Source organism: Guillardia theta, assembly GCF_000315625.1.
Source record: "Guillardia theta CCMP2712 unplaced genomic scaffold GUITHscaffold_63, whole genome shotgun sequence".
Lineage (NCBI taxonomy): Eukaryota > Cryptophyceae > Pyrenomonadales > Geminigeraceae > Guillardia > Guillardia theta.
In genome coordinates, this window is record NW_005434611.1 from 195,456 (window position 1) to 219,873 (window position 24,418).

Genomic DNA, 24,418 nt, shown 5'->3' on the forward strand with positions numbered 1-24,418 from the left:
ACTCCCATCCGAAACAAAACAACAAATTAAAAACAAACTTCAGTCATGACATCATTTCTGATTTAGATCGCAAAACATTTTATCTTGGAGGTATGATATCATCAAACATGTAAAACAAAAACCTTCACACTAACAAGTAGAGCAAATGAAAGGAAAGTGAAAACGTGCCCCGGCAGTTGCAAAAACAAAAGAAGATATTATTTCGAAGGCCCGCCTTATCAAGGAGCGACAAGCCTTGAAGACGGATGGATCGTATGCCAGCTGTGCCAGTCAGATAGCGCCGAGTTAACAAAAACTCTCCTGTAAACCAAGATGACTTACGTGTTTCAAGGCGGCCCATGTAGCGTGTGTGACGAAGGCGGGGCTTTCCTAGCCGTCTTGCTAAGGTCCTCTCATGTCTGGATGCTTGGGTTTCACATCCTAGCATACAGTCTATCTCTCATGTGCTCCTCAATTCTGGTTTTGTGTGCATTAAACTCGGTCTTGAGCAAAAACTGTCTTGTTACAACTAAGGTTGATGTGATATCTGTGTGACTTTGGCATAGTACAAGTCTAACAAACTTGTGCTCCGTCACTAACACATTATCAGCACAGCAAATTCTTGTGATGTGTGCCGCTTGGAATGACCGAACCGTCACTGTCACTGTGAGACGAGACGAGTCGAGTCGAGTCCCTAGCTAGCTGACTAGCTAATACAACAGCTACTCAACAACTAGCTAGTAACAAGCTAGTCGACAGCTAGTCACCAGCTTGTCCGATCAACCGTGAGCCAGTCACATGTTTCTCAAAGTTTGAGGCGGGCCTCCCGGCTTGTTCGGTCCGTCGGGCCCGGGGCCTCAGTACAGTGCCACTGCACTGTGGCAGTGCCACTGCAACCGCCGCCTTGCGACGGTTGCGGCGTAACGGTTCCCTTTTACGGTCGCTTCATGGTATGTTCGGGTTTGTTGGGTCGCTCGCTCTGCCGTAGCTCCTTGACAGTGTTGGATGATGTTGACTGGTATGTTGTCATGTCCTGATCTTAACTGATACCTTGTCATGTCCTGATCTTAACTGATACCTTGTCATGTCCTGATCTTAACTGATACCTTGTCATGTCCTGCAGATATGCCATGCCGGCTTTTCTTTCCCTTCGTTGTTGGCACTAGCTTGTAGAGTGGGTTTCCGATGGAGACCCTTGTCATGAGGGCAGGGAGAGGTTTGACGGCATTGCTATGCCTCTTGCCCTTGACCTTGACGAGCACTTGGCTCGAGGCATCAGATGGTTCCGCGCATCTTTCATGCCGAGCAATGTGTCGCACACGATCGGGAGGAGAAGTGCTGAGACTGAGGGGGGGAGAGGATGGCTTTGCTGGGCTGACAGATGAGAACCGAACTCTCTTTACACGAGCATGGAAGGACAACCAGTTCTTTGCTCTTGCGGACAGCCAGGCGTCACAGAAGGGGGAGGAGGATGAGTTTCCGGTGAGGCTGCTGACTCAGGAGGAGAGAAAGGAGAAAGCGAGGTTGAGGGAGAAGGAGCCATGGTTTGGAGCCGAGGACGAGAGCTCGCATCTCGAGGAGGATGATGTGAGTGGAGGGCAGAGACTTGCTTGTCCTGCTGGTCTTACATGCTCAAGTTCAGGAGTTGATGGCGCAGACAATCCTGCAAGAGGCTGGACTACAGCATGTTGAGGAGGGACTGGAGGGAATAGAGTGTCCCCCTCCTCCTACCGTATTTGAGCAGCAGGTCTTTGATTCCGATGAAGCGAATGCTGGGGTATCAGATGAAAACTCATCCCAAACCACCACCCAACCCTCCCCTCCCCTCGACTGACCTCGTCGACTTCCTTCTTCTCACCTGTTCCTTCCTCTCTCTCCCCCCCCCCCTCCCCCCCCCCGTCATTCCTCCTCCTCCCCCCACCGCCACCGCCACCCCTTTCTTTCCACCTCACCTGACTTCTGACGCGTCCCGTCACAGAATCAGCTGAACTACGTCAGCGAGGACGTCTACGAGGGTCTGAGACGAGATGTGGAGGGGTGGTGCAACGAGACTATGACGACCGAGGACGAAAATGAGCAGGAGGAGGAGGAGGAGGAGCAGAATGCCGGAGCTCAGCAGGAGCTCGAGATAATTGATTCGCCTCCCTGCTCACTGGGACGCCGGAGGAGCTTATGGAGGTTGTGCAGGAGGGGGCAAACGGTACCTGGATCTCCATCGTAGATCAGTAAGCTGCTCCTTCCTCCCTCCCCCCTTCGCCTCTCGTCTGCCTGTCCCGCAGGGGAGGTGATGAGGAAGGGAGCTGTGTGCAGAGCATCTTGCTACCCTTCTCCGCCCTCCTTCGTTTTCCTTCGCTGACCTGAGCTCACTCCTCAGCCGCTACATCGAGCACAACGTGACGGTGTTTAACGTCAGCGATGCTGAGGGGTACGCTGAAGCGATCAGAGAGAGTAAGGAAATTAGTCTTCTCCTTCCTGCGTCTCATCATGTCGCGGCAGAGAAAGTCGTCGCTCCTGTGACCCTGACGGCATCAGCTTCAGTTCTCTCCGGTATAGCAGAAGAAGGAGAAATGCAGAGGAAGGACCCCGAAGGGAAGGGAAGCGTTGCAGGCAGGCCGAGGCGGGGCAGGAGCAGGAGGGGGAGCAGGGGGAGCGAAAGGAAGGAGAGGGAGGAGAAATAGGAGAGATAGTGGGATAGAAATCTCCGTACGATCTCATCTTGTTCTATTCCTCCAGCGATCTTTGCCAAGTTTGTCAACGAGTATCAGAGGCAGGGAGCTCGAGCGTCTCGCACGGTGACGTCACCTGACGCCTGCCAGGATTCTGCTGACGACCATGACCAGGAGTTCTCGATTGTTGACAACGCCATCACGACTATCCTCAAGGGTGCAACTCAAATTGGATGTGGAACACGGCAGCAGGTGCTCCCCCTCCTCTCTTCTCCCTCGTTCCCTCACCATCCCTCCCGTCCATCCTCCGTCCTTCACTTCCTCGCTCCCTCTCCCCTTCCCTCCCTCCAACTAACTTTCCCTCGCCTTGCAGATCGTGTGGTCATTAGGGCAGATTAGGAAGGTCCTTCAGGTGAGCTCTTGACCTTGTCCACTGGACTTGAGCAAGGACGGCAGGTCGGGTTTGAGGTGGGAGCGACGAGCGGGCAAGTGAGCGCAAGGATGAGGCAGAGGGCGAGGCAGTTGCGAGACACCAACGTGGTACGGGCCAAGGAGATGAGGCTGGTGGAGGAGGTGATCAAAATGATGGAGACGTACGATACCATCCTGCCAGACACTCCGTACGAGGACAAGGAGGATGAATAAACCAACCAGGTTGGATGCCATGAGGTCTCGACAGAGAGGCGAAGTCAGGAGGAGGTGATGCGAGGAGGGAATACATGCAGCCGTTACCTTCACAAGAGCCTGTGCTGAGAGAGGGCGAGAGGGAGAAGTGATGTTGAAGAGGATAGGAGGAGAGCGATCAGGAGGGGTGGATGGGGCAAGAGGAGAAGAGAAGAGGCAAGGTAATGTCCAGGAGTAGGAGGCAGGAACGGGAGGGAAGGAGGAGAAGGGAGAAAGTGAGAGAGAAGAAGGGGAGAAGAGGCAAGGGGAGGAAGAGATCGAGGGCAACAGTGCGATTCTTCACTTCTTCGGCTTCTCAATCTCGAGCTTCTGCACGATATCTTTGACGTCTTTCTCCCGCATCTTCATCAAGTCCTCATCAATCCTCCCTTCCCTCTTCCGCTCCATCCTCGCCCGTTGCTCCTCCACATGCTCCGCCCACTCCGTCGACCTCTCCTTGCACTGCCGGCACGCACAGTCGTGAAATTCACTCCAGGACCAGATCTTCAGCTTCATATTGCAACCACAGCAGCGAATCTCTGCTGCCCTCCCATCAAGGTAGTTCCCCAGCAAGGGCCGCGTGTAAGGGCGCGAGGAAGGGGGACACGCCTGTGTCGTCCTCTTGATGTCTCCAGAGCCGCTCCCTGAACACTGCAGCGCGTGGAAGGTAAGAAGTCGCAGGCAAGAGGAGCAGGGGAGTGAAAGAAGAATAGGAGGAGAGGTACACGAGGAGCAGGGAGAACAGAAGGAGCACAAGGATAACACGAGGAGTAGCAGGAGAGCAGCAGGAGCGATCCTCATACCACATCTCGTCGGTGTGCCCCTTCCTCCCATTGAACCGAGCACTCCTGGCAAATATTCCTCTGCTTATAGGGGAAAAGCTTGTCCATGGAGGACGTAGGTGACCGAAGAAACAAAGAGAGGAAGGTAGAAAGAGCTTTTCAGGAAGGTGGTGCGGGGGGGTGAGCGAGGCGAGAGGATCGAGAAGCAGGAGGGAGGAGCGACGAGAGGAGGAGGGAGGAGCGAGGAGAGAGGAGCGAGGAGCGAGGAGAGCGGAGAGAGGAGAGAGGAGAGAGGAGAGAGGAGAGAGGAGAGAGGAGAGAGGAGAAAGGAGAGAGGAGAAAGGAAGGGGGAGAGAGGAGAGAGGAGGGAGGAGAGAGGAGGGAGGAGGGAGGAGGGAGGAGGGAGGAGAGCGAGGAGGTAACAGACAGCAGCGAGTCGGGCAGAAAATTTCAGGTCCGCCTCAGCCTCAACCCCAAGGATTTGATGACCCCACCATCCTGATATACTACCCCCCACATCACGTCAATTATCATGGTAATTGTACCCCTACTTTTCAATCCACCCACCCCCAATTGCCCCGCCGACTCTCATCTAAGGCCATGGCTGTAGTTGCGAAGTGGCTATCGGCGGCGGTGCTCGCCATGCAGGGAGCGGAGAGCCTTCCTCTCAAGGACGACAGCGCAGGCACCAAGCCTTGGTTCTGCCATGGCCTTGGCTGCCCGTCCTTCACCGTCCTCTCACGGAACGACAGCGTCGAGTTGAGGATGTACGAGGAGAGTTTGTGGGCGACGACCAAGGTTCCGTGCGGAGCAGGAGGGTCGTCCTTCGACAGCGCGAAGAGGGAAGGGTTCATGCGACTGTTCCGCTACATCAGCGGCAACAACTCCGAGCATGCCAAGATCGACATGACAGCACCCGTCCTCATCCGAGTCGACAAGGACGCTACGGGAGGCTACTCTGAGATCTCAGTCTCTTTCTTCATGGCCAATGGCAAGCAGGAATCACCCCAGCCTGGCAACAGTCAGATCTTCCTCGAGCAGCTGCCCAAGATGCAAGTCTTCGTCTCCCAGTACTCCACTCTTCCTCCGGGGCCGTCGGAGGGGCGGGTGTTCAAGGAGGCAGAGGCACTGAAGTCGGGACTGGCCCCGGGCACGTACGATGAGCGCACGTTCTTCGACGTCGAGTACGATCCTCCCTTCCGCATCTTCGGTCGGCACGACGAGATCTGGATCAAGAAGGTCGCCTGAAACAGCCTCGTCCCTGGTAGCTGAAGAAAGCAAATAGGAACAGATTTCTTCCGGGGGAAGGGCAGAGGAAGGAGTAGCAGTAGCAGTAGCAGTGATTGTAATAGGAGTAGGAGACATGATTTTTAGTTGGTGTGACGCGATGGATGTGTTGGTTGTGAATGTAAAGAAGAAAGTTTACGTTCCTCCACCTCCTCCCCTCCCTCTTCCCCTCCTCCGCTCCTCCCCTCCCCTCTCCTCCTCGTCATATCGTCTTCTCTTTCTTCATCCTCTCCTCCCCAGCTCCCTCCTTTCTCTCCTACAGCTAACAGCCAGTCTAGCACTGCATCAGCCGGCTGCCTTGACCGGCCTGGTGGGGAACAGCTGGAGTCTCTGTCCACCTACCTCGGACCCCACCGAGAGGGCTGGGAACAACGGGTTCACGTCGAACTTGACAGCCTCCCTGTCTTCCAGCTCATCATCCCCAGCTGAGGCCCCAGCTCGGTGGCTCCTGGCCGTCAACAGCTGCGGCCTCGTCCAGGGCGAGACCTGCCCCCCTCCCCATGGCCCATGTCCCTGTAGCTCGGCCCCGGAGCCGCTGAGAGCTGGGCTGCCTGCTGGGCTCTGGTTGCCTCTGGGGCTCATGAGGGCGATGAGACTGTACCTCTTCCCAGGAGTACCAGCTCTCAGCTCGCTTGCAGCTGGGCTGAGAGTAGCTCGGCCCTGGTCCTTCCCTGAACCGCTCCTCCCGCCTGACCCCAGGCTGTCGTTGCCGCTGGGTGCCTTGACGATCAGAGAGGAGGGAGAGAGGGAGGAGGAGAGTATCAGCGTGTCCTTGAGGGAGGAGGCGAAGGTCGGGAGGAGGGAGCTAGTGGCTCCTGCGCCTCCAGCTTCCTGATGGGCGGGGTTGGGGCTGGAGGTGACGTGGCAGGGAGTGGTGGGACGAGCTAAGGAGAGTGTCAAAGAAAAGATGGAAATGAGATTTTGCGAGAAGAGACGAAAGGAGCGAGAAGAGGAGAGAGGTGGAGGAGCTGGTGGAAGAGGCAGAGGAGGAGAAACAAGGGGAAGACAAGGGAGGGATCAGAGAAGAAAGTCAACGGGTGGGCAAGGGCAACGGAGACACCTTGAGCTTGCGTTGTGTCATACTTCTGTGACATCATGTTGAGAAGCTGGTCCATCTTGTTCAGGAGCTTTTCCATGGCCTTGCCCTGAGACTTGCGAGTCAAGACAGGGGGGAGGAGGAGGTACAGCAAGGGAAGAGAGATGGAGTAAGAGTGAACCAACAGGAGGGCAGGAGGGAGTGAGAGGATTGATCTGAGGGAAGTACGGGAATGAAAGGAAGATTGGAGCCCACCAAGACAGGAAAGGAATGGAAGGAGAGGAAACGAATGGAAGGAATGGAAGGAAACATATGAGAGGAAGGAAAGGAATGGAAAAGGAAGGAAACGAATGGAAGGAATGGAAGGAATGAAAAGAGGGAAGAAGTGAGAGGGGAGAGGAGAGAAGGAATTGGAATGGATGGAATGGAAGGGGAAAAAAGAGGAGAAAATGCTAGCAGGACCTGTTTGTCAACGAAACCTTCCAAGTATGTCTGAATCTGAGAGGAGGTCAGGGGCTGACAATGAAACTATTTCCTCTTCCTACCTGACTCACCCCGTCGATGTTCTCGTGGTTCCTTTCTCTGGCTTCATCCGAGTTGCCGCTGCTTGTGTTTGTTGAGTTCTCTGCTGACTGTTTGTTCCCTGTGACTTCGATGTCAAAACCTCGCTAACACACAATTTCCTTATCCTGTTTCTCCTCCGTCATATCATCCTGTTTCTCCTCCGTCATATCATCTTCATCTCCTCCTCGCATCCTCATCCTCATCCTCATCCACAACGTCGTTCTCTGTTTCCTCGCTCCTCTCCCCCACGATTTCTTACAGCTCATTGAGATCACCTGAGCTGCTCTTGACCTCGAAGTTAAGGAAGTCCTGCATGAGCAGCCACTTGATGCCCAACTTAGTCGATTGCTCACTGACGCCTGACGTCAGCAGGTGAAGGAGAGCAGCAGCAGCAAGAGCAGCGAGAGCAACAGAGGTGCAGAAGCAGCAGCAGGAACAGGAGCAGAAGCAAGAGCGAGCAGCAGCAGCGCAGCAGCAGCAGCAGCAGCAGCAGCAGCAGCAGCAGCAGCAGCAGCAGCAGCAGCAGCAGCAGCAGCAGCAGCAGCAGCAGAGAAAGAGTAGGTGCAGAGCAACGGAAAATGTCAACAGCAACGAAAGAGGACAACGTACGACACAATAAGGATGAAAGGAAACGGAGATCAAGGAGAACAAGGAGAATCAATAGAGATCAGAAAGATACGGAGGACAAGGGAGATGAAGGGATCATGAGAATCAGGAGCAAACAACAGAGAAGATCAAGAACAAAAAAGGATAACGAGGATAACAAAAATACGAAGAGTACGGAGGAATACGGAGATTCGAGGAGTACGGAAGATACGGAGGATACGCAGGATACGGAGGATACAGAGGATACGGAGGATACAGAGGATACGGAGAAATACCAAGGATACTCAGGATACTCAGGATACGGAGAGTACGGAGGATAGGGAGGATAGGGAGGATAGGGAGGATGCGGTAAGTACAGAAGAATACGGAGGACATGACAGAGCAGGAGGACAACGAGGTACGGAGGATATGGAAGAAATGGAGAGTACAGAGGATACGGAGGATATTGAGGGCACGGAGGATATTGAGGGCACGGAGGATACGGAGGATACGGAGGATACGAAGAGTACGGAGAAATACGGAGGATAAGTAGGATCAGGAGGATACGGAGGGTACGGAGGATAGGGGGGATAGGGAGGATAAGTAGGATACGGAGGATAAAGGAGAATACGGTAAGTACGGAGGAATACGGAGGATACGGAGAGTACGGAGGATAAGGAGGATACGGAGGAATACGGAGGAGGATCAGGAGGATAAAAATGATACGGATTGTCTGGAGGATACGGAGGACACGGAGAACATAGAAAAACCAAGAGGGTACGGAGGATAAGTAGGATACGGAGAGTATGGAGGAATGCGGAGGACAAGGAGGATAAGGAGAGTACGGAGGATACGGAGGATACGGAGGATACGGAGGATACGGAGGATAAAGGAGGATAAAGGAGAATACGGAGAGTACGGAGGCGGAGGACAAGGAAGTTACGAAGGATACGGAGGATATGAAGGGTATGAAGAGTTCGGAGGATACGGAGGACACGGAGGAATAAGGAAGATAAGGAGGAATATCCTACCGACTCTGGTCGACGAGCATGGACTTGTTTACGTTGCGGATGACGTAGGAATTGAACTCGTTCATCACCATCTCCTCAAAGCCTTCGGGCGAGATTTCTTCAAGGCTACAGGAGATGAATGTGAGGGTGAGGAGAGGAGGGAGGAGTTGCAGAGGTTAAAGAGAAACACTACAAGAGAGAGAGGGAGAGGAAGCAGAGGAAGCGGAGGAGGGAAATGTAGGAAAGCAGGGAAGGGAGCAGGTAAGAGACGAGGGAAAGGTAGCAGGTACAGAAAGAAGTGGAGAAAGAAGCAGGGAGGATAGGAGATGAGGAAGAAGCAGAGAGGATAACGAACACAAAAGGTTCTCCTTACTTGTCCCCGTACTCGGCCATCAGCTCAGTGAATTCGTCCTTGGAGATGAAAAATTTCTCTCCAAGGATCTGGGGGAGCAGGGAGTGAGAAGGAAGACGGTGCATACGAGAGAGGGTGGAGGGAGGAAAGAACAGCAAGAGAAAGGGGAGAACGGCAAGTGAGATTGAGTACAGGAGTGATGAGGAACGGGATGAGGCAGGAACAATGCAATTAGAGGGAGAGGGAGTACAGGGAGTAGAGGGAGTAGAGGGAGTAGAGGGAGTAGAGGGAGTAGAGGGAGTAGAGGGAGTAGAGGGAGCAGGAGCAGGAGGAGAGGGAGGAAGAGGAGCAGGAGAGGGAGGAGCTGAATGATCACAAACGTATGCGACATCAGCAGCTCTCAGGCTCACACTCACTCTCGACAACCCTTCTTGTATCTCGGCGTGCCCGAGGTGCCCGTTGCTGTCGATGTCCATCCACCGATGGAGCGACTGGACCATCTTCTTGAACTCCGACATGCTCTTGGACTTGGAAAGGATCTTGAAGACGATCATCTCTTAGTCATCCTCATGCGAACACGCTCGTTGTTGGGTGTTACCTCGCACAGAGGGTCGAGAGGGTTGTTGCCGAGCACTGACCAGAGCTTGTTGATTTCTTCTGTGCGGCTCTGAGAAGACGATCAGGCAAATTGTCGCCCAAAGATAAGTTTCGAGGTTGACCATGGTTTGAGGAGAGTCAGAGGATATAAACGAAGAAATGAAGTGGGAGTGAGAGTTCGATCAGGAGGAGATGGAGAGGAAGGAGGAGAAGAGGAAACAATATAGACGATGATTGCACAGGTGGTGATAATGGTGATGACGGCAACGACAACGCTGTACCCTGTTCATGGAGGACAGGAATTCATCTTCAAATGCACCTTTCAGTGACCACAACAACCAAGAAAAGCTCCTAGTCACCGAGTAGGATCGCAACGACGATGTTCATCAAGACTGTTGCCGAAAGCATCTCAGAAAGATCTTGACCACGACAAGTGAAAAGGTCCTCACCCATGTAACCGATGATCATGTACGAGATGAAGAACGCGGCAGGTCCCGCCCTGACCTGCCCTGATTCGAAGAACATCGACCGGACAACCGAACTGGCCCTGCCAAGAAGCAGCAGCAGCAGCAGCAGCAGCAGCAGTAGAGACAACTTCACGTCAGAGGAGCAGGAAGCAGCAGAAGGAGAGGAGCTACCAGGAGTCTCCCGTGCACATCTGACACATCGTGAAGAAGGAGGCAGAGAACGTCCCGAAGAAAGTCGGCTCCAGGTGCCTGAACAGGTTCACCGCCAGGGTCGCGTAGATGCAGGTGACGAGGCCGAGGAGGAGGAGACTGTTCGCCACCGGCTTGATAGACCCCAAAACGGCCTGAATGATCTCCTTGAGCACCGTGAAGTCGTCGAGGAGGCGGATGGCGCGAAGGATCCTGATCGCTCGGAGGGGATGGAGGACGGGCATGTTACTGTAGAGGGCGGAGGCGACGCTGCCGGAGACAGAGACGAGGTCAAACACGTTCCAACCGTCGCTGAAGAAGGGACGGAACCAGTTCGAGGCCAGGTTGATGCTTACTTCGAAGCAGAAGATGCCGGTAAAGACAATGTCAAGGAGGTCAGAGTAGAGCATGTAGTCCTCGTGCCCGTCGACCAGCTCTGCTGCAAGGATGCCGTTGACAAAACTGAGGAAGATACAGATGGCAACGAACTTCTGGAACATCCTCGACCGGTGCACGGACCTGACGGCCTGCAGCAACCATGCCGCCTGATGACTTCCTTGGTTCTTTGACCTCTCCACGAGATAGCTGAGCTTCTCCACCCACTCTGCCGCATCCTCCGCACTCGAGCACTTGAACACGTAACTGCAACCAACCACATGAGACCCTCGCAAGTCAACAACAACCTCCTCCTCCTCACTCACTTTCTCCGTGCTGTGTTCCCCTCACTCTCTGTCTGGACCTGGAATAAGGTCCCCGGCGGTGTATCGTCCAAATCGAGATCAGCAGAGCTTCTCCCGTCAGGGTCCATGAGATCCTTCATGCTTGCAAAGTGAGACATCGAGTTCGCCTGCCCTGCTCGATCGTCTCCGTCAGCTCCGTCAGAGTAACAGCTGCAGCAACCACGCATACCGCTGGGATCGGATCGGGCCAACCAGCTCGCAGATTTCAGCTTTGTAACATTGAGCTGTTCCACTTTAGAAACATCTTCTAGAGCGATCCTGCGTTATGATCGGAGTCAACGGATGCAGCTGCTGACGGATCAGAGGGCACATGCCTGTCTCCGATCTCTTCTCTGTTCCTCCCCACGAAGAAGAACCTCTCTGTGCATGCGCAGTACACGGATCTCCACAGATCAGGGTTCGTCTTGCTGCCATGAAGAGTGAGCATGACAATCGCCAGCATGGGGGACAGACGGACCTGACGAACTGAACCTTCTTCATCATCGATCCCTGATGTATGCTCTCCAGTTCATTCGGCATCCTTCCACAAAGGTCAGCATGCACAAACCCCGACCTCAACTACTTATCGACTCACCTCATGCTCATCGCCGGAGGCCTCACTTCAGGTACTAGGACCCGAGTCCTTGCCGTGAAGCGAACAGGTACAGCCATCTACATCCGTCCAGTCATGCTTCCTGAAACACCTTGTCGCGCTACGCCCTCGTCTCCTTGTATTCTTCCTCTTCCCTTGGCTGCATTCCGCCTTCACTCCACCACAAGTCCGCCTTTCTCGTAGCTCTTTGCTCTCCTTCTTCTCTCCTCCGTGCCCTCTCTCCTTCCCTCCTCTCCTTCTCCCTCTGCTCTCCTCCCTCTCCCCTCCTCCCCCACGTCTCCCTCCTCTCCCTCACTTCCCCCTCGCATGTCGTTCATCAAGCAACAAGTGATGGTTTGGCAGACTCTGTCCACCCACCCCACATACTAAGCCCACAATCACATTAATTAGTACCACAGATACACCACCCCTACCCCTTATCTCGTGACACCCGATTGGGTTTGGCTTTACGCGATCTCATGATCGGAGCAGTTTTGTGCCACCCACCCCCCCCGTTCTAGGGATTGCTGTCTTCTTTACAAGAGGGTGGTTGAGCTTTGACCGAGTCAAGGAAGCGGTGAGCGGAACAAGACTCGTCGGACGGCCGATAGTCCCAACCAAGACTCCGGCAGTTGCATCCAGCAGTCAAGTACCACCACTCATGGCTCGCTGCATAGTAGCACAGCTGCTAACAAATCAGAGCAGCAGACGCGAGCTCATCCAACACACACACACACACACACACACACACACACACACACACACACACACACACACACACACACACACACACACACACACACACACACACACCACCTCGAAGTCTCTCAAGATGGACCTTCAGCCGCAGTTCAACAAGATCCTACGTTGGACTACTCTACTAAGAGGGAACCGGTGAAACAGATTGTATGAGATCTAACTCTCTTCATTCTCTCTTCACACACACAAGACAAAGCGACGCACAGGGATGACCCCTGGTGGCCGAGAGAGCCTCATCAGTACGAGAAGCGAGAGCTCGCACGAGACGAGTGTGAACGTGCGTCAGGGAGCACTACCCCTAGTCCTTGCCTTAGCCTACATAAGGATCAGCCTCTTCAGCTAGAGGGGTCTGTTCTGTGATCCAGCGGAGGTGCCTGAGCATGTCTGCAACCCTTAAAGCTTCGGGGTGTGACAGTAGAGCTGCTCTCAACAGGGGTAGAGATCTCCTTGCACGAGCAAGAGCACCCACCTCTCAGACAAGTTAACCTTTGAGGACGTACCCTTCCTTCCTTGGGCGATGATCCTGCTTGTCACGGGTCCTCTCCATGTCTTCATCCGTCCAGTGTAGGCTGGGCTTCTGCTTGCTCACGGCCCCCAGAGGGGTAAATTTCGAACACGAGTACGAGACAGCCAACTGTCCTTTCTTTCCAGTAAACCCTTGTCTGACTCGGGCTACTCTGAAATCACTCCGACACGCTCCCGGCGCAGCGATCAAAGTTGCTAATACAATGTGAGCGGCGCGCGACGGGTCCAAGCTATACATCTTCCTTTCCGACTCCATGGAGGATGCTCGACGCATGATGCAGGAGCTGCACTTCTCTTTGCAAGGCGCAGCAATCATTGAAGCTCGAAGCAGTCGGCTTCGACATGGAGCCTGAGGCGGCTGGAGGTAGCGGCGACGCTCAGCAGGCGGAGAGCGCGGGAGAGTGGCTGGAGTTTACAGCCCTGGAGAAAGCAACTTCTCTCAACGAGATGGGGACGAGCGAGAACCTATCCCCGAAGGCGATGGCTGAGCGAGAGGAGACGGTTGTGGCGGAGCTGCGGAGCTGCCCCCGGTACAGGATGGAACTGAGCCTGAGAGGAGGGACTATACGAGTCAGGTATTCCACATATGGCAAGGTCCAGCTCCCCCATACTACTGAGCTTATTGAAATGTAAACCCAAGACGACCCTTACGTGTTTTAACTGTAACTGAGACGGCAATGTAGTACGTCGGACAAAGAGGAGGCTTTCCCGGCCCGCGGCCGTCTTGCTAAGGTCCACTCTCATGTCTGGATGCTTGGGTTTCACATCCTAGCCTGGCATACGGTCTATCTCTCATGTGCTCCTCAATCGGAGGCTTCAACGGTTTCGTATGCATTTTATAAGGTCAACTGATGTCTGCACTGTTACTTTGGCATAGTACAAGAGTATAACAAACTCGTGCTCCGTCAGAGTATCACAATGGTATGTGAGACTGAAAGTTTTCCCGTGATAAGAAATAGTTGAGTAGGCTCAGTTGATCTCCATACTTCATAGGGACCCCGCGGCTTCGTGGTGATGTCCCCGATCCTGCCATCGCCATACAACTTCACCGTCACGGTGTCGGACCCTCCGACTAAGGAGACTGAGGGCCCGGGGGCCGGGGCCTGGTCTTGCCGCTCAAGCGGCTCTGCAGGTTTCAATTGTGCAAGCACAGGCGATTGTGAAGATCGCTGGCATGGCGCGGGGGAATGGTCCTGCGCGCAGTTAAGTGAAGGTATCAGTTAAGTTTGGGGGACAGCAGTCGGCAGGAATAGGTTTGGTTCTCGCTGTCTTTTCTCTTCTCGCCGTGTGGCCTGTGCGACAGTGTCAGGGTCAAGCCTCCTCGACTCTCCTGATTGTCCTCGTACTGATTTTTAACTTAACTTTGAGTAAAGACTTTCAGAGTGAAAATCGTACTGGCAAGCCTGTGAAGGTGGGGACACGGGCAATGCCAAAATTGGCAAAAGAATTCTGCTAGCTCAAGCGCTCCATCGTTAGTTTGCCCCTCAGGCAATCAGCTGATCATACCTGCTTTATCTCTTCTCGCCGGCAAGCATGCTGTAACACGTCGTTCGCAGGTGCATGGCGAAAGCTCTAATGGGAGCCTATGGTTTGTTTGTTGTGTATCGGTATTCTCTTGTTGATCGAAGCATGGTGCAGGGCTGCATCTTCTGATAGCAAGCGGTTGTGTGCTCCTTGTACATGTTGCTGGCAGTTTCTCATCTCACGTGGCGCCATTGGTGATTCGAGGGGGTGGAATAGGAGATGCGAACCAGACCCTGCCGATACGCAAAGACCTCTATCACGTGCATGGAGAGGAGGTATATGAAAGGCTGTGGCTAGAACAGAACGAGGTCAAGAAAGAAAGGGAGAAGGTAGGTGAGCAAATAGATAGTGTAGAACGAGAGATCAAGGACGTTGAGGCAGAGCAGAAGGACTTGAACAAGAAGGCAGATTCACTACTTCATGACAAGGGGGCCAACAAGAAGCTCATCAAGAAAATAATGAAGGATATCAAGTACCTTCGAACAAAAAAAGAGCACCTCCGAACAAAAGAGGAGCAACTTCGAACAGAAGAGGAGTACCTCCTAAAGAAAGAGGAGCACCTCCTAAAGAAAGAGAAGTACCTTCGAGAGAATGTGAAAGACGAGGTCAAGAGCCTTCCCTGGATAGAGACAATTTTGGATCTTAGTCAAGCAGGATTCAGTGAGGATCGCAAAATTTTCACCATCGATCGAGCATTACTGAATCCAAGTCCTGGGCCAGCAGGGCTGCTGATGCTCTACTGCAGGGAAAGCTTCAATGAGCAATGGCGTTTCCTTGAGGAGAAGGTGTGCAAGGAAGGATGTTTGGGTTGGATCTTAGGCCCTCCGGGGACAGGGAAGACGACAACGACGACATGTTTCCTGCTATCGCAAAGCATGGAAGCGAGATGGAGGGTGATGTTTGTACGACTCTGGAAGGCGGGTCCTGTTAGCCTGATACAGGTGGTTGACGGGAAAGAGAGAAGGTGTGACTTTACCATGAAGAGAGCAGGGGACGAGATAGAGGACTTCCTTATGGGATGGGGAGAGGTCAGCGAAAAGCACCTTCTGTCCTTGGACGGTTACATGGAGGAGAATCCAGACCATAATAACATGATAAGCATCTGCATGTTATGGCGCCGTCAAGACTGGGAGAATCGACGGCTTGTCATCACGACATCGATGGGTGCTCGAACAAAGGTGTATTCTGAGCAAGATATGATAGAAAAGATCAAGGAAATGAAAATATACTCGTGGATGCTCGAGGAGTACAAGGAAGCCGTCAAGCACGACCTTCTGTATAAGAGTGTTGCTAACATGATGGGGATCAGCTTGGAAACGAGGAATACGATAAGAAAGCAGGAGACCGAACAGGAGAGAAGAGCTCGAGAGGTTGAGTCCAAATATCAGATTGTTGGAGGCTCATGTCGGTACATGTTCCAATGCACGACTGCAGAGGCAATTGAACAACTGTGTTTCGCGATGGCTTCTGTGGATAATTTTGAAATGCTGATGGATTTGAAAACGGGAGACCGAGCAAAGCTGATGGTGAATCTGCTGCATGGAATGTATCGTATTGGAGACAATGTGCACTGGGGGCTTGTCAGCAGATTTGTCGCCACGGAGCTAGCGCAGAGGCTTGGAGAAACTTTTGTGAGAAACATCGAGCAGTTGGCGGGGATCGCTAAGAATCCGATACTTGGTGGTGTGTTGTTTGAGATGCTATTCTTTGCTCGGATAGGAAACGAGCAAGGGCTACGTGTGACCAGTAGGACAGGAGAAGAAGCCAGTTGGGAGAGCCTTGCTGTGAAGACTTTTGACCCAACACAACTCTATACGTCCGGAATCGAGAGGAGTGTATGCCTAAAGCCAATAGCTTGGAATCAGGGCGGCTACGACGCGGTGATTCTAGATCTAAGGGAGAGGATAGTGCGCTTTGTGCAGGTGACAGCGGCAAGCAAGCATGACTTGAGACTGCAGTACTTTGCAGACTGCATGGATGCCTTGAGCATGGAAAGATGGGGTCAATGGAAGTTGGAGATTGTTTTCGTCGTTCCAAAGGACAATCTTGCAAACTTCAGGCTGAGCGAGGTGGTCGAAGAGGGCGCGCTCGCGAAGTATGGTTGGAGAGCCGGTGAGGAAACGAGCAAAGTGCGTGTAGTTGGGATGGACCCTAGACCACAAGGATGGAGCAGCAGGATAGGACCATGGAACGAGGAGTACAGTTGAATGATGCCCGAGTTGGTGAATATGGTACAAGTAGAGATTGGGGTATGCTCGTGCAAGTGAGCACTGTATTGAATTCCAGCATCTTCACTGTGCAATGCTGTGAATCATCGTAAAACAATGCGACAAGGGTGAAGCCACCAGATACGATCACGCTCATCACCTCACCTGTACAAGCCACTGCATTGTCCCATCCTAGTCCTCACGTCTCCGCGGACTAACTCTTTGGTAATGGGGTAGTCTTGATACCGTTGCTCTGCCTCTTGTGCAATCTCTGCGGACAGTCCTTTTGAGAGAGTTTTTCTTGCTTTTGTGCGCACGCGTTTTTTGTTTGTTTTGCTGCACTGTGCCTGCGGACTCGCCGGAGCCGTTGACAGCTGGGGGAGGGCGGACACCCGGCGTGCCCGGCAGCGAGCTGCTCGCCGGCCGCTGAGAGCCTACGCCGGGGGGGGGGGAAGTGCAACCTTGCGAGCTGCAAGGTAGAGGACGACTCAACGCCTGCAGGGGCACGGGCGAGGTGAGCTTTGACCGAGTCCAGGAAGCGGTGAGCGGAACAAGACTCGTCGGACGGCCTAGTAGCACAGCTGCTAACAAATCAGAGCAGCAGACGCGAGCTCATCCAACAAGGGGATCGGCTCTACGGCTTGTCGGGAAACGCCATAGCAAGCTTTGAGAAACGAGGAAGCAACGAGGAGATACAGGACCCATTCATGCATTGGATCGAACCCTCGCTCGAAACAACAGCCCCTAGTGCTCTTCGAGACAATGCTGACATGCTCGGACAAGGATGCTGAGCTGCCGATGCTCACATACAGTTTGATCAAAACACATGGGGTCTGGAAGCGTTGATGGAAAACAATGGTGGTCTAGGCTGACACAGGCAGTCGATGAGGTAAAGGATCGGCAACACGGACAAACTCTCTCCTACCAATTCCCGCACCACCGAGGCAAACTAGCGCAAACAAACAACTATGTTAACTTACCCTATGATAGTCGCAGACTCCGGGAAACAACGAGCGATAGGATGGATGGACCCACTTGGCAGATACGTCAGCCTTTCAACAGATCAGGCTCCACCTATTGCACTTCTAATAGAGTTTATTGCAACGACAGTATTCGCCTCAAGCACACGCATATCTAACACACACACACACACACACACACACACACACACACACACACACACACACCACCTCGAAGTCTCTCACGATGGACCTTCAGCGCAGTTCAACAAGATCCTACGTTGGACGTCTCTACTGAGAGGGAAGCGGTGAAAAGGGACAGGCGACCGTGCTCGTGCATGAGGGAGCACTACCCCTAGTCCTTCCCGTAGGCTACATAAGGATCAGCCTCTTCAGCTAGAGGGGTCTGTTCTGTGATCCAGCGGAGGTGCCTGAGCATGTCTGCAACCCTTAAAGCTTCGGGGGGTGACAGTAGAGCTGCTCTCAACAGGGGTAGAGATCTCCTTGCACGAGCAAGAGCACCCACCTCTCAGACAAGTTAACCTTTGAGGACGTACCCTTCCTTCCTTGGGCGATGATCCTGCTTGTCACGGGTCCTCTCCATGTCTTCATCCGTCCAGTGTAGGCTGGGCTTCTGCTTGCTCACGGCCCCCAGAGGGGTAAATTTCGAACACGAGTACGAGACAGCCAACTGTCCTTTCTTTCCAGTAAACCCTTGTCTGACTCGGGCTCGGTTCCTATGAGCTCTGACATGCTCTTCTCTGCGCTTTTTTGGAGTGCTCAGGACTCAGAAAAGGCTTCGCTTTCTCAGCTTGTCTCAATGTGAGCGGCGCGCGACGGGTCCAAGCTATACATCTTCCTTTCCGACTCCATGGAGGATGCTCGACGCATGATGCAGGAGCTGCACTTCTCTTTGCAAGGCGCAGCAATCATTGAAGCTCGAAGCAGTCGGCTTCGACATGGAGCCTGAGGCGGCTGAAGGTAGCGGCGACGCTCAGCAGGCGGAGAGCGCGGGAGAGTGGCTGGAGTTTACAGACCTGGAGAGCCTTATCACAATGGAGGCAGCATCTCCATCAAGCAAAGAAGACATGCAGCTTCTGAGCCGCTCTCAGCTGTCATCCAGCAAGCAACTCTCAGCTGTCATCCAGCAAGCAACTCTCAGCTGTCATCCAGCAAGCAACTCCAGCAAGCAACTTCACTCATCGATATATGGGGACGAGCGAGAACCTCGCCTTGAAAGGAAGCTATTACTCCGTTATATGACCGTTACAACGCGAGATTGTGTATCCCCGATGACGATGGCTGAGCGAGAAGAGGTTGTGGAGGAGCTGCGGAGCTGCTCCCGGTACAGGATGGAAGAAGAAGAGGAGAAGGGGGGAAGAACGAGGATGAACATCGGGCCTGAGGAAGGAGGAGAGGACAGGGTATGGAAGTTCTCGGGGATCCTTCGAAAGGTAGGGGTTGGAGCTGAGGCGAGAGAGGGAGAATGCTTCTTGGTCCGGACGGTGAAGGAGGGAGACGAGAAGAAGGTCCTTCGTTTCCTAAGGAGAGGTCTGAGCGAGGAAAGCAGGCGAACGTTCGCTCCCTATCCTTACGAGCAGAGTGACGAGGAGCTGGAGGAAGTGCTTCGTTCCTCAATACGAGATTCTGTCCTCCGGCGTTCTCTGTCTTTGATCTTACTTCGATGCCACCATCGGGAGGAGAGGAAGGAGGGAGGAAAGGGGAAGCAGAAGCCAGCAGAGATGCGTGAGGGGGAAGTAGTAACTCATGGATTCCTGTGGGCATCGGATACCGCACTGCCAGAGCTCGGGGTAGCTGTCGCGGATGACGAACAAGGGAAGGGGCTGGGTGCGGCCATGATGTCTGTAAGATCTGTGTGCTGATAGATGCTGTTCAATCTCCTTCCGTGATGCCTCTCCGCCCGATGCAACCGCCCCCTCCTCAGGGGACAATCGCAGGCCCGCGGTCTGATCAACATGAGGCAGGTTCTGGTTGGGCTGGGAAGGAGCCTCGGAAAGGAAGCGATCGAGCTGACGACGATGTTGGACAACGGGAGGGCGAAGAGCCTGTACGAGAAGTGCCAGTTCATCACGCTGGGGACCATCCTCAACCCCTTGGGATGTGACGTCACGGCAGGAAAGAAACGTCCTACCGCTCCCCTCCTTCCCTCCACTGTTTCCTACCATTCTCCTCACTCTCGCTCGTGCCCGTATGTCCTCTCGCGTCCTCCCCTCCTTCACCCCTGACTTGTTGCATGCTGCAGCGTTCGAGGGACGAGCGATCCCTTCGGGAATCAGCGAGGAATATCAGATGGTTAGGTAGGACAACTCTTCCTCTTCGCCTTTCTCTTGCTCTTGCTCTTCCTCTTGCTCGTGAGCCTTTTCCTCTAACAATCGCATCCCTTCCTTTACCTTCTCCTTCTACACTTCTCTCCCGCCATCTCCTTCCTTCTCCACGTCCCATCCTTCCCTCCTCCCTCCCGCTGTCTTCACCCTTCTCTCGTTCCCTGCTCGTGATTGTGTTTGTTCAGAATTCTCAGGGAGGAGAACCGGAAGCAGGTAGAGCAGATGCTGAAGGACAAGCGATCGAGAGCCGTCGAGCTCTTTGGGGCCTTGCGGGAGAAGCAGCTTGTGGGAAGGTCCTGAGCTTCCCTGCCCTCCCCCCAGTTCGGCCCCAGCAGCGCGCAGGCTGCCGCCCACTGCCATCTCCTCAGCTCTCTCCTTCTTTGCGCCTTGGGAGGAGGGCCCGGATGCTGAGAACCTCGTCGTCTCCGCTGCTGCTCACCTGCTGGGGGTGATCAGGCAGAGCGACAGGAGCAAGAGGAAGCATACGGGTCGCTTGTTGGCACCACTGGACCCCAGGAAGGCCTCGCGAAGATACCTGAGAGGATGTGAGGACGAGGACGAGGACGATGGGGGGGGGGAGGACGAGGACGAGGACGATTGGGGGGGGGAAGAGGACGAGGACGAGGACGATGGGGGGGGAAAGGACGAGGACGAGGACGATTGGGGGGGGGAAGAGGACGAGGACGAGGACGATGGGGGGGGAGAGGACGAGGACGAGGACGATGGAGGGGGGGAGGACGAGGATGAGGAGGGAGATGCGGGGAGAGGACGAGGACGAGTGGAGTGGAGATCTGATACTTTGGGGGTGGGGAGGAATGATGGGGAAGACTGGGGCCAGGAGCAAGAGGGAGTGTGCGAGGGATGGAGGATTACGAGGTTACGAACTCGGTGAAGTCCATCATTTCCTCGACGTTTCTTGTTAAACTTTCGGCTGTGCAGCTCCCCAAGTCCCACCTGCCCCATCATCAACAAGGCTCCATCCCCCCCCCCCTTCCCCCTCCCTTTGCTCTGCGGCTCCTTTCTGATCTCTCCTCCCCTCCCCTTGCTTCTGCCCTCCTCTTCTTTCCCCTCCCCTCCCTGCCCCCTTCTCCTGCTTTCCCCTTTCCCTCCTCTCCTTTCCCCTCTATTCCCTGCTCCCTTCTCCTCCTCAACCCCTCCCCTCCCCTCCTCCACCTGACGAGCTCGTCGCTCTCCTTCTCTTGGCCTCCTGACTCCCTCCTACCCAGCTCGTCCTCTGCCGCACGGGACTTGCTGGTCTTGAACTTGTCCTTCCCCCGGAGGAGCGACGAACTCGGTCTTCCTCGCAGCTCGCGCCTGCCCTCCTCCTCCTCCTCCCCAGCCTCGTCCTTCTCCCCCTTGCTCGCAGATACCTTCCTGTGGCAGCTTCGTCAGTCCGGAGGAGACTCATTCATCCTCTGCCAACCTTTCCATCCCCTTTGGCGTTTCTCCTGCCTCCTCCCCGCCTGCCGAGTGCGCGTCCTTGACCCGCTGAATGTGCGAGATGGAGATTTTCATCCCTGCTCCCTCATCCTCTGCCACTGCCTGCACCTGCGGAGGAGGTGAACTCCTGGGCAGAGGGGAAAATGAAGGGAGGAAGAGACTTGGAGGAGGCAGAACAGGACAAGGAGAGAGGAGGAGAGCAGGTGGTGAGAAGAATGATCAGTGACATAGGAGAAAGGAGAGGGAAAGGGCAGGACAGGCAGAAGGAGGGAAGGAGGACGGAGGACTCACGCGTCTGATCCAAGCAAGATCTGCTCGTTTATCAGGGGAAATGAGCAAGTCAGGCCAGTCGGCCAGTTGCCAGGAGTTTTCGCGAGCCTTGACAATCTGACGCTCTTTCCTCCTCCTCCTCCTGCGGAGGGTGTGAGCAGCGATGCTGATGGTTTCGCTCGCAGCTCACCGCTCCTCCTGGTATTTCACGTCCTCCTCTCTTGCCAGCGCTTCCTCTATCGTCTTCCTCGCCTGCTCTCGCACGTCAGTCTGACGGTTGCGAGCTCGGGAGACTGACGAGATGAAGCGTGTGACGCATGGCGATTTGCTGCTGCTCCGGTTGATCGACCTTGAGGAGGTTCGAGACGACTATCTACAGAGAGATGCGGAGAAAAAGAATCAGAAGAGACAAAAGTAGAGTGAAGCAACGGAGAGTGAGGAGGGCAGGAGCAGGAGCAGGAGCAGGAGCAAGCAGGAGCAGGAGCAGGAGCAGGAGCAGGAGCAGGAGCAGGAGCAGGAGCAGGAGCAGGAGCAGGAGCAGGAGCAGGAGCAGGAGCAGGAGCAGGAGCAGGAGCAGGAGGAGCAGGAGGAGCAGGCCCCAACCAGGTGCGAGATGAAAAACTCTTGGAAAGTCATCTCAACTTTCTCTACGGCCAGACGTCTCAACACCCTCGCTTGCTTCATCGCAACAAAATTCCTCCAGTCGCTCATGGCGGCAGTGAAGGCGGTCCTTCAGCATGGGCCCTTCACATTGCGGCGGGAAGGTGGGCAAGGGTACCTGTGATCTTCCAAGGAGGCCTCCTCCACCAGTAGCTGGTACAGGAGCGCATTGAACCAGACCTGCCCGCTCGTCACCTGCTGTACAGCGAGGAGGAGCGGAGGGAGGAGCTGAAAACTCACGAACGCTGGCATGTCGACTGTCAGGTCCTCCGACGATCTCTGATCTGCGCTCGCCATCTTGCGAGGGATCCAGGCCCACCACTCCTTGAAGGCTGAGGAGGCAGTCAAGCGCTGCTTGCAGTCTACAAGAAGCGGCAGCGGGGGAGAAGAACGGGATGGGGAGAGGGGAGGGAACGCTCGGGAGCAAGATAGAGGACGTTCCGACACCTGACTGTAGCCCCTCCTCTTTCATCGCCCGCGTCACTTCCCTCTCCTTCAACTCGCAAGGTATCGGATCGCTAGAGAGCGGCAGCAGCGAGTAAACACGGGTGACTGCAGCAACAACGTCATCGCTCTTACGGTATCAAGATTTCCCAGGGGACGAAACTGTTGTACATGACGGCGGTGCTGGTGTTCGACCTTCGGAACTTGTCAGCTAGGACCTGCTCCATCAGAGTCATCAAGGAGGATGGACTAGAGTACAAGTCACAAGGTGAATCCTCTCGTCCCTCATGGTGGGAGGTTTCCTTCCAGTTTCTTCGCCTTCCATGCTCGCCATTTTCTTGTCTTGATCGAAGCCAAAGACTTGAGAGGGCTGAGAGGCGATCAGATCCGATGCGTCGTCAGGGCATGTTGACAGCAGGATACGTCAAGAAGCATGAAGAAGAATCCTGATACTTGTGTTGTGGGGTGTTATATTCTGTTCAGTGCTCCTTGTCTTGACTTGACTTGACTTGACTTGACTTGACTTGACTCGCAGACTTGTCTTGACTCGTCTTGTCTTGTCTTGTCTCGTCTTGTCTTGACTCGTCTTGTCTTGTCTTGTCTCGTCTTGTCTTGATTCAAAGTCCGTTGCACATCATCAACTCTTGCTTGTGATCGTTCTATTTGCCTTTGACAGAACTAGTCAAATTGTTCTTGTCCTGGTGGGGTAGGGGGTAGTACCCCACATGGTGAGTTCTGAGAAAAGTTTAGATTAATGTACCGGTATGTAGAGTTGACTACCCTGGTTGTAGATGAATTGTCAAGTGGCACCTCCAGACAAGAAGTCAAGAACGAGAGAGATCATTGAAGGAACAGAAGAGAGAGGAGAGGAGAGCAAGAGCAAGAGGTAGAGCAAGAGGTAGAGCAAGAGGTAGAGCAAGAGGTAGAGCAAGAGCAAGAGCAAGAGCAAGAGCAAGAGCAAGAGCAAGAGGTAGAGCAAGAGCGAGAGCAAGAGCAAGAGCAAGAGCAAGAGGTAGAGGTAGAGGTAGAGGAGAACAGAGCAGAAGAAGAAGAGAGAGGAAGACGAGAGGAGAAAGGGAGGGAGGGAGAGAAAGGGGGCACAGAGACGTACCAGGTGAGAAGCAGAAGTAGTCGGAGAGGGGAAGGAGGAGACACAGGACAAGAAAGGAGGAGAGTGAGAGCGAAACAGGAGAAGGCGAGGTGGAGGAGGAACCAGCAACCATCATGAGGCTCCTCCTGTGTACGGCTGCATTCTTTTCCATCATCGACATCAGCATCAGCGTCAAATGCTTCCATCAAACTCAAAATATCGGCGACACTCCTGCTCCCTCCCAGCTCTTTCATCATGCCCTCGTTGACAAGAACAACAAACCTGTTGCACTCACTGCGTATGACTGCTCGGTATGAATTTCCGTCCTCACTCCATTCCCCCACTGCCCCACCTTCTCACTTGCCTCTCTCATTTCTCCTTTCTCCTCGTCTTCTACTTTCTCCTCCTCTCCTCTCCTCTCCTCTCCTCTCCTCTCCTCTCCTCTCCTCTCCTCTCCTCTCCTCTCCTCTCCTCTCCTCTCCTCTCCTCTCCTCTCCTCTCCTCTCCTCTCCTCTCCGCTCCGCTCCGCTCCCCTCCTCTCCTCTCCTCTTCTCTTCTCTCCTCTCCTCTCCTCTCCTCTCCTCTCCTCTCCTCTCCTCTCCTCTCCTCTCCTCTCTGCTAACCCGACCCATACTCGCTTATATGGGCAGAAGGGATAAGAGATACTGGGAGAGTCCTGTCTGAGTGATAATATCGAGCTGGGCTGT

General features: G+C 54.2%; 7 protein-coding genes across 7 annotated transcripts; 4 read left to right on the forward strand and 3 right to left on the reverse strand.

The window, feature by feature from the left end:
• Positions 1-1,114: 1,114 nt before the first annotated feature.
• GUITHDRAFT_153963 (hypothetical protein) lies at positions 1,115-3,304 on the forward strand. The gene is made up of 9 exons (XM_005827874.1): positions 1,115-1,566; positions 1,622-1,756; positions 1,958-2,157; positions 2,354-2,427; positions 2,476-2,526; positions 2,713-2,771; positions 2,820-2,897; positions 3,019-3,057; positions 3,102-3,304. Exons 1-9 carry the CDS (start codon positions 1,165-1,167, stop codon positions 3,288-3,290), a joined length of 1,227 nt encoding a protein of 408 aa, XP_005827931.1. The 5' UTR covers positions 1,115-1,164; the 3' UTR covers positions 3,291-3,304.
• Positions 3,305-3,608: 304 nt separating this feature from the next.
• GUITHDRAFT_112957 (hypothetical protein) lies at positions 3,609-3,824 on the reverse strand (the record flags this gene model as incomplete). Its single annotated transcript, XM_005827875.1, has 1 exon — positions 3,609-3,824. The coding sequence occupies one exon, from the start codon at positions 3,822-3,824 to the stop codon at positions 3,609-3,611; it is 216 nt and encodes a 71-aa protein (XP_005827932.1).
• Positions 3,825-4,714: 890 nt separating this feature from the next.
• GUITHDRAFT_47006 (hypothetical protein) lies at positions 4,715-5,323 on the forward strand (the record flags this gene model as incomplete). The annotated part of the gene is made up of 1 exon (XM_005827876.1): positions 4,715-5,323. A coding segment is annotated over one exon (609 nt), but the record flags the coding sequence as incomplete, so codon positions are not given.
• A 339-nt stretch (positions 5,324-5,662) lies between these two features.
• GUITHDRAFT_112959 (hypothetical protein) lies at positions 5,663-11,568 on the reverse strand (the record flags this gene model as incomplete). The annotated part of the gene is made up of 18 exons (XM_005827877.1): positions 5,663-6,261; positions 6,438-6,522; positions 6,876-6,911; positions 6,968-7,056; positions 7,253-7,329; positions 8,594-8,698; positions 8,946-9,013; positions 9,341-9,463; positions 9,523-9,591; positions 9,803-9,840; positions 9,881-9,913; positions 9,971-10,068; positions 10,160-10,819; positions 10,879-11,029; positions 11,087-11,175; positions 11,274-11,324; positions 11,375-11,437; positions 11,492-11,568. 18 exons carry the CDS (start codon positions 11,566-11,568, stop codon positions 5,663-5,665), a joined length of 2,511 nt encoding a protein of 836 aa, XP_005827934.1.
• A 1,546-nt stretch (positions 11,569-13,114) lies between these two features.
• Positions 13,115-16,503, forward strand: GUITHDRAFT_112960 (hypothetical protein; the record flags this gene model as incomplete). The annotated part of the gene is made up of 4 exons (XM_005827878.1): positions 13,115-13,302; positions 13,456-13,530; positions 14,329-14,360; positions 14,411-16,503. The coding sequence occupies 4 exons, from the start codon at positions 13,115-13,117 to the stop codon at positions 16,501-16,503; spliced, it is 2,388 nt and encodes a 795-aa protein (XP_005827935.1).
• A 2,257-nt stretch (positions 16,504-18,760) lies between these two features.
• GUITHDRAFT_142355 (hypothetical protein) lies at positions 18,761-20,699 on the forward strand (the record flags this gene model as incomplete). The annotated part of the gene is made up of 5 exons (XM_005827879.1): positions 18,761-19,327; positions 19,448-19,583; positions 19,726-19,780; positions 19,993-20,100; positions 20,129-20,699. 5 exons carry the CDS (start codon positions 18,761-18,763, stop codon positions 20,697-20,699), a joined length of 1,437 nt encoding a protein of 478 aa, XP_005827936.1.
• GUITHDRAFT_112962 (hypothetical protein) lies at positions 20,677-22,946 on the reverse strand (the record flags this gene model as incomplete). Its single annotated transcript, XM_005827880.1, has 11 exons — positions 20,677-20,761; positions 20,981-21,181; positions 21,231-21,355; positions 21,539-21,659; positions 21,708-21,769; positions 22,121-22,247; positions 22,296-22,357; positions 22,418-22,509; positions 22,625-22,695; positions 22,757-22,839; positions 22,887-22,946. The coding sequence occupies 11 exons, from the start codon at positions 22,944-22,946 to the stop codon at positions 20,677-20,679; spliced, it is 1,089 nt and encodes a 362-aa protein (XP_005827937.1).
• Positions 22,947-24,418: the final 1,472 nt, after the last annotated feature.

Excerpts from the sequence above, each read along its gene's own strand:
- GUITHDRAFT_153963 (XM_005827874.1), top strand. The coding sequence starts at position 1,165 with ATGGAGACCCTTGTCATGAGGGCAGGGAGAGGTTTGACGGCATTGCTA. Across the intron at positions 2,428-2,475 it reads CGCTGAAGCGATCAGAGAGA|AGAAAGTCGTCGCTCCTGTG; the intron begins GTAAGGAAATTA and ends ATGTCGCGGCAG. Across the intron at positions 2,772-2,819 it reads GAGCTCGAGCGTCTCGCACG|GAGTTCTCGATTGTTGACAA; the intron begins GTGACGTCACCT and ends GACCATGACCAG.